Raw genomic sequence first — 14,099 nt, 5'->3', positions numbered from 1 at the left:
TGTACCTGGGCAGTGGCCTCAGATATCCTAAAGCAACGAGGGGTTTTTTTGTGTGGGTTGGTTTGGTTCTTTCTCCCCTTCCCTTTCCCTCCCCCCTGCCCCTACATGTGCAAGACTTTTTGATCAGCCTTTCAACTACACCGAAGAAGTCCGTACTTCTGCTGCAGCTTTGGCAACTCGGAGTTATAGACTTGGTTGCAATTCAAGTCTTTAAAAAAGGAATAATAATAATAATAATTAATTAATAATTAATCATATAAAATAAAATCAACCACGACAACGAGAGAGGAGGAAGGCGCTCAGATCTTTCCCTCCAGGGACGGACTCACAGGGAAGAAAGCCGCAGGCGCCAGCACTGTTGGGGTGGGTGGTGGCGGGGGGGTGCTTTTAGCCCGCTCCCCAGGCAGTCCCAGGCAGGCCCCCCCACCGCGTTACCACGTCCTGCTGTAGAGCAGGTTGGGGTTGACAAGGCTGCTGCTGTAATCGACGTTGGCTGTGTCCATCTGGGCCATGCCGCCGACCTGGCTGTGGAGGGACGGGGGGCTGGGCGACATCTCCTCCAGCTCCGGGGCCTGGCTGAGCGAGCTGACCTGCTGGCTCTGATGCTGGTGCGCGGCGCTGCCGGACGCCGGGAGCCCCCCGCTGGAGGCGCCCTGGGGCGCCGGCTGGTTGGGCGCCGCCGGGGTGCTGCTGGGGTTGCCCTGGCAGGGTTTCCCGTCCTTCACCAGCACCGGCACGGCCACCCGCCGCGGGGAGGGCTGCTGCTGGCACAGGCTGGTCTCCTGCTGGAGCTGCTGCGTGGCCTTATCCTTCGCCTGCCGCTTCATCTTGTAGCGGTGGTTCTGGAACCAGATCTTGACCTGCGTCGGGGTGAGGTGGATCATGCTGGCCAGGTGCTCCCGCTCCGGCGCCGACAGGTACTTCTGCTGCTTAAAGCGTCTCTCCAGCTCGTACACCTGCGCCTGGGAGAAGAGCACCCTCCTCTTCCGCCGGGGCGCCGCGTGGAGAGGGGCCATGGTCTTGGCCGCCTCGGCGATCCCGCCTAGGGTGCCCATGCCAGCCATGTTCATCCCGGCCGAGGGGCCCATGAACCTAGAGACTGTGAGCAGAAGGGAGGCTGAGAGCTAGGCCGGCCCGACGGGAGCAAGTCAACGAAATGCAGGCGCACGGGCCTGGGGCAGGGCTCTGGGGTGGGGGGAGGACCTGCCCCCCGCCACCGGGTATGAAACCTCGGCTGGATCGCAAGGGAGTGGGGTACATCAGGGCAAGGGAAACAGCTGTATCTAATCCCCATACAGCGCTGTCAGTCTGTCCCACAGACCCCTGTCTGTCTAGCCCCATACACCGCTAATGATCTAAATATCTAGCCTCTTACACCCCATCTATCCATCCCTATATCTGTTTATCTATCTATCCCCCCCTCCATCCATCCATCCCCATATCCATCCATCCATCCATCCATCCCCATACACATCTTTCGATCTATCTATCTATCCCCCGTTTCTCTAGTCAATGTCGACCGCGCCTGATTTGGGGTAAGGATCTGTGGCTTTCCCAAGCCAAGAAAGTCTCAACCTGGGGGCTGTGGGGTACCCAGAGCCTCCAACCTTCGGCCCTTCCTCCCTCCCGGCAAAGCCCCCCCCAGCCCAGTGTCCCCGACTCGCCCCCTGCGCCCCACTTACTTGTGGAGTACCTGGGGTCCGGGTTGGCCCCGTACCAGCCGCTGGCGGCGGCGGCCGCGCTGTTCCGCATGCTGTCGGGGTAGGCGGGCAGCTCGCCCATGTTGGCGAGCCCCCCGTTGCAGTAGCCCCCCACGGCGCTGTGGGGGAACTGGGAGACGCCGTGCGGCATGTGGTAGGCGCCGGCCGCCGCCCCGTTGTGGCCGCCCATGGCGTGTTGCTGCATGGCCGGGGCCGCCTGCGCGCCCTGTGCCTGGCGATAAGCCCCCAGCGGGGAGCCCAGGTGCCCGGCGCCCTCCAGGGCCCCGAACTTCTTGTAGCTCTCCTCCATGGGGCTCAGGATGTCGGTGACGGAGAAGGGCGTCGTGTGCTTGGGGCTCAGCGACATGGCTCGGCCGCCGGGCAGCGGGGGAGCTCGGGGGGGCTCAGCCCGGGGCGGTTGCCGGCTCCCCTCCGGCCGGCTGGCTGCGCCAAGAGAGGGGGGCTCCGGAGCGCGCCGAGCGCTCGCCGCGCAGGAGGAAGGAGGAGGGAGGCGAGCCCTGAGCTCTCTTATCTCGGGTTTATTTTAGTCCGGCGCCAGGTTTACGACAGACACTGGGGGGCGGAGCGACAGCCCCAAGGAGCCAACAACCGGCTGTGCCCAGGGGCGGAAATCCAGTTCGCTCCCCACTGCGCCCCGCGCCTTGCGCCCCGCTCCGGCCCCTGCGCGCCCGGACAGGTCCCCGCGCAGCGCTGGGCTCCGGCGCGGCGGTCCGAGGGCGAGTGGGAACCCCCAGCCCGTTGCCTCCCCCGCCCCGGGAAAGAGCCTGTGGGTTGGTGTCCCCCCTCCACCAGTCTTCCTCGCACAAGCACCAAAGGGAGCTTAGGAGACGGGGTTACGAGGACTCTCCTCTCCTATTGTAGATGCGCCTAATTTATGCGTCCTTGGGGCTCTTAAGCATCGTTTGGTGGCAGCGGCGGGGCACTTCCAAATTAGCTCAAAGTATCAAAATCCAGAGGCGAGCGAGACTAAACCCCACCCCGAGACTCTCTCCTGTAAGTATCCTGCTTTTACTGGGGAGGGGAGGGGGGCGCATTTCTGCCTAGGGCCCCCTCCCCCGTTTTCCTACTTTCCCGGAGCCCACGATCTGCGGGGGCCAGGGCGCGCTGTGGAAAAGGCTCCGTTTCACTTCTGCGCCGCCAGGCGTTATAACGGAGAGACGGCCTTCTCCGAGGCGTGTAAACCCCACCCCTTCCTCTCTCCCCCGGCTTCCCGACCAGCGTCTCTCACCAAAGGGACTAAAGCATTTTGGTTTGTTGAAGCCGTAAGAAAAGAAACACCCCGAAAGTCACTGAGAAGCCTCCAGGCGATGGATAATGAGCATCCGATTTGGGAACTCAACAAGCCCCAAACGCTCCTGGCTTACAAATAACGCCCAGAAAAGCCGCGGAGCTTAGAGTTGAATCCAGTATTGTTTCTCTAGGAGATCAGTAAAAAATGCCGCGTGGGAATAAGACTGCGGAGGAAAATAGAGACCGGAGACCTCACTCCCATCAGGGACAAGCCGTGATGTAAGTGTAGGAACAAGAAGGTATCAGATACTCCTCTGCCCACTCAACTTCCAGCTCTGGGAGGGATATTAAACCAGCAGCTCTCCAGAGATTCACCCAGCGGGGTTTCCCTCTGGCTTGAGCCCGATGTCTGTCTGGATGCGTCTTGGTCTTGAAAAGAGAAAATCCCTCGAACCGACTTGATCATAAACACTTGAAAGATTCCAACGCTTTACCCAGGGTGCCCGCAGGTCCCAAGGGGAGCGATCGCCAGGCGCGTTATAAACACGAACATTGTTCGTTTCTCTCCGGGCTCAGATATGTCTTAGTGTTTTTTCCGTGTCTGTGTTACCTCCAAGTACACTTTGGTTTTACGCCAGAAAAGAGAGGCCAGCAAGGGCAACCTCCTACCCGCAGCATCCCGTCTGAATATAGGGCTTCCCAATCCCCCCATGGCCCCGGCCTCGGGTACTTACTCAAGTCCCAACGTGAGATCCCCACACCCTAAGCCCCCCAGCGTGATTTACAACGAAACCTGCAGGGCGGGGGGTGGAAACAGGGACCCGGGGTCACTTTCCAGAACCCGACCGAGAATTAGCCCCTATGGAAACCGAGAAGAATGCCCGCACTTTCAGTCCGCAGATGCTGCGAGATAAAGGTGCGGTGCGGGCTAGTTCTGTGCCACCCCGGGCTAATTCTTTGATCAGCGAGTGACTTTCGTCTCTGGGAGTTGAAAACTCGTAGGGGAGGAGGGGGGGTTGGTTTTCTGCAGGAGAAGCAATACTCCCCCCACCACCCGCACACACACACTTAACGCGAACAGGGCCAGGCCGCCGGAAAAGTTTTTGCGTTGCGGACGAAATGAACTTTGGGACGGGAGCTGTTAGCTCAGCCCACGTGCCTGGCTTGAGGGTTTGCCCCTAGTCCTAACGCCACCCGCAGGACGTTTAACCCCTGGCTAGGAATGAAACAACCCCCTAGCCCAGGCTGTTCGCCCCTGGGTCAGGAGCCCCCCACTCTCAGCAAGGAGCGGATCTTACTGGGGGCCCGCTCAGCACTGCAGGACTGGCGCTTGGAACAGCGCATAGCTTGAACTTGCGTAGTTACCTTGTCAATGAACTCGCCGCGAACGGTTCGGAGAAGCCCTGTCACCGAAGGCCCTGAAATTCACTTGGTTAATTATGTAATGCTCCCCGTGGGAAGGAGAGCCAGACAAGCCTCCAAACACCAGCCTCTAGGGATCAGGGCTGACTGCGGCTAAAACAATCCCCAGACGGTTCTCAACGAATTGCCTAATTAGCAACCCTAGCTAGGGGGGTATTTCTAACCCGCCCAGGCCAACGGAGACTTTCTGTCGTTTGTGTGTGGACACAGACAAATCCAGCACGGTACATGCGTCGCACAGCAATGCGATTGTCTGTATCTGTATCGCTGAATAGCCTGTTTGCTGTGTATCTGGGAATTATCCAATGGGATTTACACGGGAATTAGCCAGTGGGATTTACATGTATATGCACATAGAGAGTATTGAGAGGTGATGTATAGAAAATGGAGGTAATACTCTGTATCTTGCACACCCGTGTGTGTGGTATATATTTATAGAAATGTATGCATTCAATAGAGACTACACCCAGCCGTGTGTGTATAGTCTCTAGTAAATATATACACTTTCTATAAGGCACAAATCAGGGCTACCGGCCTGCCCCGGGGGTTTTGAAGCAGATCGATTATTTGAGACCGGTTTTCCCCCTCTTCACACCCAGTCTGCTGCCCGCTCCGCTCTGCAAAGAGCGTGCACCGAGCTCACGCACCGCCCTTGCGCAATGCAGAGGCGGCCGTGGGGAGTTGCACGCCACCCAGGGTCACCTTTCGCCCAGCTCACCCCGCGAGGCTGCGCTCCGCGCGGTTGCAGGCAGGCGTTTCTAGGCGCCCGAGAGCCAGGCGCCCAAGGGGTCATGCATTCATTCCCCCCAGGAGCTTTTCGCTTGCCACCTCTGGTCATTAAGGTGACCCAAGACGTTTCCCAGGGTGTGCAGGCACGTGCCATATTTTGCGGGCGCAATCTGCAATAGGTTTGCTGGCTGCAGGCAGGCCGCCTTCCCCAGACCTGTATCTGGGAGCCCTTATCCCCCGGTTAGAGCAGGATTCGTCCGGGTTCCTCTCCTCTTCCTTTTGCTGAGCCCGCCACGCCTTTCGTGTCCCCCCTGCCTTGGCCAAGCTCGCAGGGCCCGATCCTGCAGTCCTGCCCCGCACCCCAAACTCCCACAGTCTCCAAGTGGGGACTTCGTGTGCGAAAGGGAAGCGGGAGCTGGGGTCAGAGAAAGCCGCTCATCTCCTTTCTTTGCGGGGAGCCGCAGAGAGAAGCCGCAGAGAAATCGGTGCGTGTGGGGGCTGTGGATATGGGACATCTGGTCGGGCCCAATTTGGCATTTAATGTCACTCAGGTACAAACCAGCAACGGAATAAAAAAGAAATCAAGAGACAGAGACACAGGGAATGGGCTGGATCCTCCAGGGACAACTCCCACTGAGTAAAATGTGCAGGATCAGGCCCACACGAGCTGGAGTTGGTTGTTCTCCACACCTGGTGTCTTGCCTCCAGTTCGTTCCCAGTTTCCTGCTGTTCTAAATGGCTTTCCCCTCTACAGATCTGTGGTTATTTCCCCACTAAAAAACGCTCCCCGGTTTCTTCCTTTTTTAACGAGATGCACCATTCGCGGAGGGATTCCAGCTAACTAGGAAACCAGGGCCTCCTAACCGCTGCTGGAAAGCAGGAAAGGGAACCGAGCTGACTGCAAGAGTTTGACTTTGCCGCAGAAGGACCTGAAGTCCACACGATGGGTTTCCCAGGCAGGACACGCCCAAACAATTTGACAACACAATTTCCCTTGGGCTGAGGAATCCTAATAGCCGGAACCTAACTACTGGGGAAGGGGGAGGGAAGAGTGCCACTGAAATCTGGAGATAAAACCAAGGTCACGTTTTAAGCAGAGATCGGGGATGTTTTCCTTAATATCCTGCCTGGGGCCATGTGTCCCAATGGCTGCCCATCACCCGTGTGGACGTGGGTAGCATCCAAGGTTCAGGAGTGGCTGGACCATTCACTCTCCTAGCCAGCTGGGCGGGCCAGGTGATGTCCGGCTGTTGGAGACAGACTGTCATAGTCCAATGGGACCTGATTGCACCAAATGCCCGATCTTAGGGCAGAGGCTGCAGGGTGAGCTCTGGGGTCAGTTCTGCGGAGGGAAAACAAGGCGGGGCGAGCCCCATGGACTTTAATGACGCCGGGCCCAGGTTCAAGCGTGCTTCGAAGTTACTGATAAACGAAGAGAAAAGTTTCAGAGTAGCAGCCGTGTTAGTCTGTATCCTCAAAAAGAAGAACAGGAGTACTTGTGGCACCTTAGAGACTAACAAATTTATTAGAGCATAAGCTTTCGTGGACTACAGCCCACTTCTTCGGATGCATATAGAATGGAACATATAATGAGGAGATATATATACACACATACAGAGAGCATAAACAGGTGGGAGTTGTCTGACCAACTCTGAGAGGCCAATTAATTAAGAGAAAAAAAACGTTTGAAGTGATAATCAAGCTAGCCGAGTATAGACAGTGTGATAAGAAGTGTGAGAGTACTTACAAGGGGAGATAGAGTCAACGTTTGTAATGGCTCAGCCATTCCCAGTCCTTATTCAAACCGGAGTTGATTGTGTCTAGTTTGCATATCAATTCCAGCTCAGCAGTCTCTCGTTGGAGTCTGTTTTTGAAGTTTTTCTGTTGTAATATAGCCACTCGCAGGTCTGTCACTGAATGACCAGACAGGTTAAAGTGTTCTCCCACTGGTTTTTGAGTATTTTGATTCCTGATGTCAGATTTGTGTCCATTAATTCTTTTGCGTAGAGACTGTCCGGTTTGGCCAATGTACATGGCAGAGGGGCATTGCTGGCACATGATGGCATATATCACATTGGTAGATGTGCAGGTGAACGAGCAGGCAGCAAGGCTGGGTCCCTGATTTGAGCACTGGCCTGCTAAACCCTGGGTTGTGAGTTCAATCCTTGAGGGGGACACTTAGGGAACTGGGGTAAAAATCTGTCCGGGGATAGGTCCTGCTTTGAGCAGGGGGTTGGACTAGATGACCTCCTGAGGTCCCTTCCAACCCTGAGAGTCTATGATTAATTTCCATCCCAGTAGGCAGTTGTGGGGAGGATTTCACATCAAGCACACGCCTAGAGCCGGGGAGAGCTTCCAGAGCCTTACACGTCTTCAGCGCCCCCACTTCAGCCGTCTGTCCCCTAAATCTACTAATAACCCCCCATTCTAGTCCCAGCCCCTGCCCCCCGACACAGCCACCTAGCGCCCAGCTCCCTGCCCGGAAAGCCAGCGAGCACGCTGCAGGGCTGACCTGCAAACACACGCCACGTTAGACAGGTGGCTTCTCGCATTGGTCTTAACGGGGCTACTCCCTTGAGTAAAGTTACTTGTGTGGGCCTGCGGGATCCGGGCAAATGCTCTCCTGACGAGTCCCATGGACTGCCACGCACACCTGTGTGTGCATTGCATGCAATTAGCCAACAGGGCCTGCACTGGCCGTGAAGTGAGTCAGATGCGTTGCAGGATCAGGCCCCTCAGGCAGCGTGTGACAGTATTTTCACAACCACCCTCCTCCCTTATTAGTCCCACATCCACCCTGAATGACTGTCCAGACTCCCCTCAGGAGGGGCTGTGCTTCTGTGGAGTAAAACAGATTCTTTCTTGAATGCTGTTAGCTTATACAGTGATTTTAAAACAATTCACATTATGAATTAGATTAGTTACACTATGAACTTGTGGACTTTTGAAGGTCTTGGTCAGCTGGAGGACCTTAAGTGCCCGACCTATGACTAGATAATCATTGCCCAGAACCTGTTTGACAGGGGGTAACCCTAGATTTTTTCTTTAATATACTGCTGGTGCCATGTGTCCCGTTCTACCTGTGTGAACGTGGGTAGAATCAAAGGTTCAGGGGTGGGTGGAACATTCCCTCTCTTAGCCAGCTGAGTAGCTAGTTGGCTACTCCATTGGCTAGTTGGATAGTCCATTTCTCCAGACTGCATGGGTATGTACGGGGGACGTACATGGTCATCTGCCTTCACGCCCCTTGTGGATAAGTTTACTGGGTGAGGGATTGATGGTAGAGGCCATATGATGAGCTTTATGGTCTGCAGAAAAAGTGATAAATAATTATCTTGTCTTGGCCCCTACTCAATGTCAACCAGGGTTTGATTTACTGCCAAGGCAATGGAGTCTTCTGAACTGGTTTCTTACCGGAAATGGTGTGACCTTATCTGATTAAAATATGACCACCTAGATCATTGTTGCAACCACTGTTATAGATTTTCAACAAATCTTGTATAACAAATGGCATGTAAGATGTCTCTGAAAAGGTTATGATTTGCTGAGTGGGATTATGCTATCTTTATGCATGTATCACTTTTGTATTTGAAGTTATGAATATTGACTCTATACCTGGATTTCAAATGTTTGCTCCCGGGGTAACACCCACAACGTAGTTAGCCAGCACATCTTGGAGGGACTATTCAAATTGAGTGGCCCATCAAAAGGACACTTAACTCACAGTGGACCATGGGTGATGCCCATCTACACTGAGTGGACTGTCCTGTAAACGTGTTGTCTGGAATACAGGTAATGGCTTCCTGCAATGACTGAGCGAAATTGAGCGTGAACATGTGATTGGCCCATGTGACTCCAAACACTAGCTGGTCGCCTGTGAGTCTCCACTAGCTTGGCTGAGTTTTTTGTTTGAAACAATGGGTTTCCCGCCACATGGCAGAGGATATAAATGGCCCTGGAAACCCCTCCATTTTGTCTCTATCCTGCTCCAGACTCTATCCTGCCATCTGGACTATGAACTATACTAACAGGAGCATTCTAACCAATGAACTGACGGTCTTGCAATGATTTGGAAGCAGCCAGAGACTTGACTTAAGCCAGTAGTTTATTCCATCACTGCTACAAGCCTGGACCAAGAACTTTGCAATTACTGTATGTATTTGATTCCTTTAACCAATTTTAACTCTCACCTTTTTCTTTCTTTCTTTCTTTCTTTCTTTCTTTCTTTCTTTCTTTCTTTCTTTCTCTGAATAAACCTTTAGATTTTAGATACTAAAGGACTGGCATCAGCATGATTTTTGGGTAAGATCTAAGTTATATATTGACCTGGGTGTGTGGCTGGTCTTTTGGGATCAGAAGAACCTTTTAGTTGATGATATGGGTTGTAAAGAACCACTCACCTTTACATCCAGTGTTTTCGGTGGTAATACAAGGACTGGAATGCCGGAGGAAACTGCTTTTATGACTTCTTGTTAGCCAGTGTGGTGAAACAGAAGTTTACTTTTATTGCTGGTATATCTTATGGGGGATTAGTCTTGGGGTGCATCTGCCTATTTCTCAGCAGTTCATCCTGAATTTGGCATCCTCAGTTGTGACCCACTGAGGCACGTTTACACATGGAATTTGTGCTGCAGCGGAATTTCAGAGACAGTCCACGTATGTTAATGTGGGCAGCCATAAACCATGACACAGATTGTGGAGGACTGCAAAATTACCCAGCTTCCTGGAGGTCTTCGTGCCTTGAACATAGTTGATAAGAACGCTGTGGCTTGGCTTGGTCAGAGTGCATGCACCAGATAAATGAATAAGATCTTGTTCATTGCAAGTTGTATTAGCATGGTAGTGATAAAAAGACTAGATAAGTTCATGTGCCCAAGCCACTAGCCCACACCGACTTGTGGTGCAGTTGTTTTCATGAAGACAGGAAAAAGCCATCAAACATGTTTGGTTGAAGAGTTTGGATTGCCCTGAATTGCTGAATCAGAGATGAAGAGGCTAGGTTAACAATATGATACGGGAGCGTCTTTGGAACCTTTTATTAGCCGCTAAAAACAAAACCATCAAAATCAAAACCAACCAAAGAAAATCTTTGAAAATCTTTAATACTAGGCTTGTACCGGTGCAGACTATAAGGGCTTGATCCAAAACCCTTTGAAGTTGGCAGAAAGAGGCTCATTGTTTGCAACAGACTTTGGATCAGGCTTTGCAAAAGCTTGAGGAATTAGAAATTATGTATGAAAATACATCTTGGAAAGTTAATTCCAGAGGGCCTGAGCTTTCAAGCTTTACTCAAGCCAAACCAGCGTGGATTTCAGTTGCAGGTTCCTTTTTTTAAAAAACACAACAACAGCCCAAAATTGTACGGATGTAGTTACATGAGTCACATGCTACACACAGTCTTGAAGAGTAGGTCATTTTAATAATAGAACTACAGAGATAACAACCCACAAATAAAATGTAAACCAGTGATTTCTACAGTACGTTCTAACCAAGGATATTTCCGAATATAAAAGTTTCAAGTTATAAATCACTTTAAAGACCATTTAGTCTTTTAGGATAAAAGGGGAAGTGTCAAATTAACAATTCTGCCAACTCAAAATCATCCTCAATCTCAGAGATTTTGTCATCTTGTCCATGATGACACAATTATTTTTGTATGATTAAAATCTAAAAATAAGTACTTCTGATCTTCTAAGCACCAATGCACCAAAGCACTTAAGCAAATATATAACTTTAAATACCCCAAATGATCCTTCCGGCTTCAATGGGAAGGCTCACATGCTTCAAGTTAATTGTGGGCTTAAATTTTAGCAGGATTGGGGTATTAGCGAGCATTGAACTTTACCAGAAACAAATTGCAACCAAAGCATTTAATTTGCTTGTAATGTTTCAAAAACTTAAATTTAAGAACCTGTGCTTGCATCTGTCTTGCCCCCTAAATAATTCTTAATGTCAATTTCCTTTGAAAGATCTTTTCCCCCCTTTTGATAGTCTATTTTTAAACCTGCCATCACCAATAGGTTGCAAAGCACATCAAAAGGGCATGATACAATTTCTTTCCCATTGGCTGTAAACACTTGCCAGAGCTCAGGCACCTGGAAGGTGACATGGATGCACAGCAGGGACTGGCAGAGCAAAGATATGGTCCAATATTTCTCCCAAAAGAGTTGGCGTCTCATTCTGCCAGGTGTAAAGTGAATAATAGCTAATAGACCGGCACGTGTAGTCAGGTACCAGTTGTGAGTAAGGGTCATATGGCTGAGCCCTTTGTGAAGATCTACCCATGTTCATACCCTCTAAAGCCATCAGCCTTGCAGTTCTAGGTTTATTCCCTCACATTGTTTGTAGGATACATAGGAGGCCCGAGCGAACTTTCATTGCAGTCAGAGGGTGTCTCATTTCATCAAATTTTTTGGGGGGGAGGGGATTAAACTGTATAAAGTAGCTAAGGTATTTCCCCCGTGCTCTGGATTTAAACCAGTGTTGTACTTATACTTGTCACTAGCTGGAGACAGAGCCTTCAGAGGACACACCGATATTTTAGGCCAATTTCTTATCTCCTAGCCACTCCGCTTTTCGCTGGCGATGCTTCGCTGGCAAGCTGCGCTTTTTAGGTGCCATCGATTGCACAGGAGAAATATTTAGCAACATGGAAACCACAAAACAGAAACGCACCCTCAGACGTTGACAGGTGCAATGAATATCTAAGCGAGTCAGGCTATGGGCCTGATCCAAAGCCCATCAAAGTCAATGGAAAGACTCTTTTACTTCAGTGACCTTGGGATGCTGTATCCCCACAAATCACAACCCTGCTTTGGTTTGGCCTCATTAGAGTCCCTTCATAAAAAGTGCACGGCCTCATCTGAATGCTCAGTACCAAGACGAAAATCCGGCCATTGGCTCAGTGGTCTCTGGTGTAGCCCCACCAGCTGTGATGTTGTCTCTGAAGGCTGTGCTCTCTTTTAGGTTAGGCTGTTGGTGTGCAGAGACCACCGCCTGCCATGTGGACCAATAACGTCTCATGGGGTGCTTGTACTCCCTCTTCCTGGGGGCGGAGACTGTCTTTTTGTTCTGTGTATGTACAGCGCCTAGCACAATGAAGTCCCGGCCCATGACTGGGATTCCTAAGTACTATGGTACTATACATAATAATTGAAAACAATAATAATAGCCCCTAATAGTGACATCCTCAGAAGAAGGCCAGACCTGAGGCCATGGATGGCAAGCGCTATGGCATGGCAGCTTTCAATGAGAATTGTGTCCATAGACTGCTGGGCTGGGCCTACGTTATATGGTCAATATAGCCAGGCAATAGCATTTGAATGGAATGGAGAGAAGAGTTGCACATCAGCCACAGTTTAACTGTGTTATAAATGAGTGATATTCTGTAGGCGAAAGCGCTCAACGGGTGATTGAAAAGAAGCATTTGAAAAGCCTTTGAACAAGTGTGGCATTGAAAACGACTTGCAAGTTAGTGACTATAAAAAAATACAATGGGCCCGGTGTCGCTCAGCACGACTGCCGGGGGGCCTGTGCTGCTTTACAGCAGATGAGACCAGGCAAAGGCCCAGGCCCGTTTTCCTCTTATGAAAGCTGCTCCTACTTACAGGGTAACAAGCACTTCACACTGCCTTGCCACGCAGCAACAGCGTATTGTGCTGGGAAGTATCAAGGCCTAAGAAATGTTTGACGGCTTCAGAGGGCCCATGAGTGTGCTCTCCCCGACCACCGAGTTCTGAACGGCCTGGGTCAGGTTCATCGGTGGAAGAACATGGCTGGAACCAGTGGCGATACCATTGATACCACGTGAGTATTAATGATTTGTTTGTATTACAGGACGGCCCAGAGCCCTTGCCCAAGATCAGAGCTCCGTTGTGCTCAGCATGGTGCAAACACAAAGAGACACAGGCCCTGCTCTGAAGCAAGGGGGCAACCAGAATTTTCCTGAGGAAACCCAGAGCTGGGCCACCCCTGCACTGCCCCCAGCCCCACACATTTTCCCCTTCGTGTGCCCGCTCTGCTGATTCTGCACCCAGCCCTGCAATCTCACATACACTGTCCGCCTGCTGCCCCCTACCGAGCCCCAAGCTCTTACCTGGAGAGGTAGTCAGGCCGAAGGGCAGTGTCCCCAGCAGGGGTCAGGCAGTGCTGGGAGCCTCAGACCCCATCCTCCCTCTGCCTCCCCAGGAAGCAGAGCCACTCTGCCCACTGCCTGGGTACTGGGGGTTCCAGCTTCGCTTCTCCCAGGAAGCTGAGGGTGGCCGGTGCCCATGGACACTGGAAGGACTGCAAAGGTGGTGGTGGGGTGCCAAGCAGTCCCATGGGGTCGGAATGCTGCTCAAATTTGGCTCTGCCGTCCTTCCATCATGACAGAGGGGCCACCGGGCCAAATTTGAATGAGTGGCATTACCACCTTGCACATGGGGTTGCAGGGCCACTTAAGGCAGGATGAAAAACTTCAGTTGCTGCAGAATTCAGCAACCCTCTTATAAAGTAGCATATTTAGGCCGGGGCACATAACCCCAGTGCTCCGGGATCTGCACTGGCTGCTTATCTGGGTGGAAGTTAAGGTGTATTTTTGTTTACTTGGAAAAGAATCCTGCAAGAGGTAGCTGCCCAACCGCCATTCATTTTCAATGGGAGATGGGTGCCTCGCTCCTTTGGGACCTCCCAGCCCAAATGACCTAGGACCTGCCTACTTGAGAGACTACCTCTCTCCTTGGGCCACACCACTGCTGTGATCAGTGGGGATCCTAGAGCTGGTGCCCCACAATTTTAAAAAAGTGGGGGCTGGCAGTAGAGTAGACCTGGGAGGGACTCTGAGCTTTGGAATTCCCTTCCTTGCTTGGCAATTTGTTGAATCTTCAGGGCATGGTGCAAAGCCAAAGCGCTTAGGCTTACATTTTTGATCGTGGGGGTATAAAATTAGGCTCCTGCAACCATCTTTAGGCATCTAAATAAAAGGGCCATAACAGTTAATGGGACTGGCATGTGCTA

At 51.8% G+C, this 14,099-nt stretch overlaps 1 protein-coding gene across 1 annotated transcript; it reads right to left on the bottom strand.

The window, feature by feature from the left end:
- Window positions 1–426: 426 nt before the first annotated feature.
- Window positions 427–2,067, bottom strand: NKX2-4 (NK2 homeobox 4). Its single transcript, XM_054024190.1, has 3 exons — window positions 1,683–2,067; window positions 651–1,099; window positions 427–572 (listed from the first exon to the last, which is right to left on the bottom strand). Exons 1-3 carry the CDS (start codon window positions 2,065–2,067, stop codon window positions 432–434), a joined length of 975 nt encoding a protein of 324 aa, XP_053880165.1. The 3' UTR covers window positions 427–431.
- Window positions 2,068–14,099: the final 12,032 nt, after the last annotated feature.

This window comes from Malaclemys terrapin, chromosome 3, assembly GCF_027887155.1.
Source record: "Malaclemys terrapin pileata isolate rMalTer1 chromosome 3, rMalTer1.hap1, whole genome shotgun sequence".
In the NCBI taxonomy this organism is placed as follows: domain Eukaryota; kingdom Metazoa; phylum Chordata; order Testudines; family Emydidae; genus Malaclemys; species Malaclemys terrapin.
Note: the sequence above shows the minus strand (reverse complement) of the source record. Positions and strands in the feature narration are given on the sequence as shown.

Excerpts from the sequence above, each read along its gene's own strand:
- NKX2-4 (XM_054024190.1), bottom strand. The coding sequence starts at position 2,067 with ATGTCGCTGAGCCCCAAGCACACGACGCCCTTCTCCGTCACCGACATC. Across the intron at positions 1,100-1,682 it reads GGACCCCAGGTACTCCACAA|TCTCTAGGTTCATGGGCCCC; the intron begins GTAAGTGGGGCG and ends TTCTGCTCACAG. Across the intron at positions 573-650 it reads ACCAGCCGGCGCCCCAGGGC|GCCCCGGAGCTGGAGGAGAT; the intron begins GCCTCCAGCGGG and ends TCGCTCAGCCAG.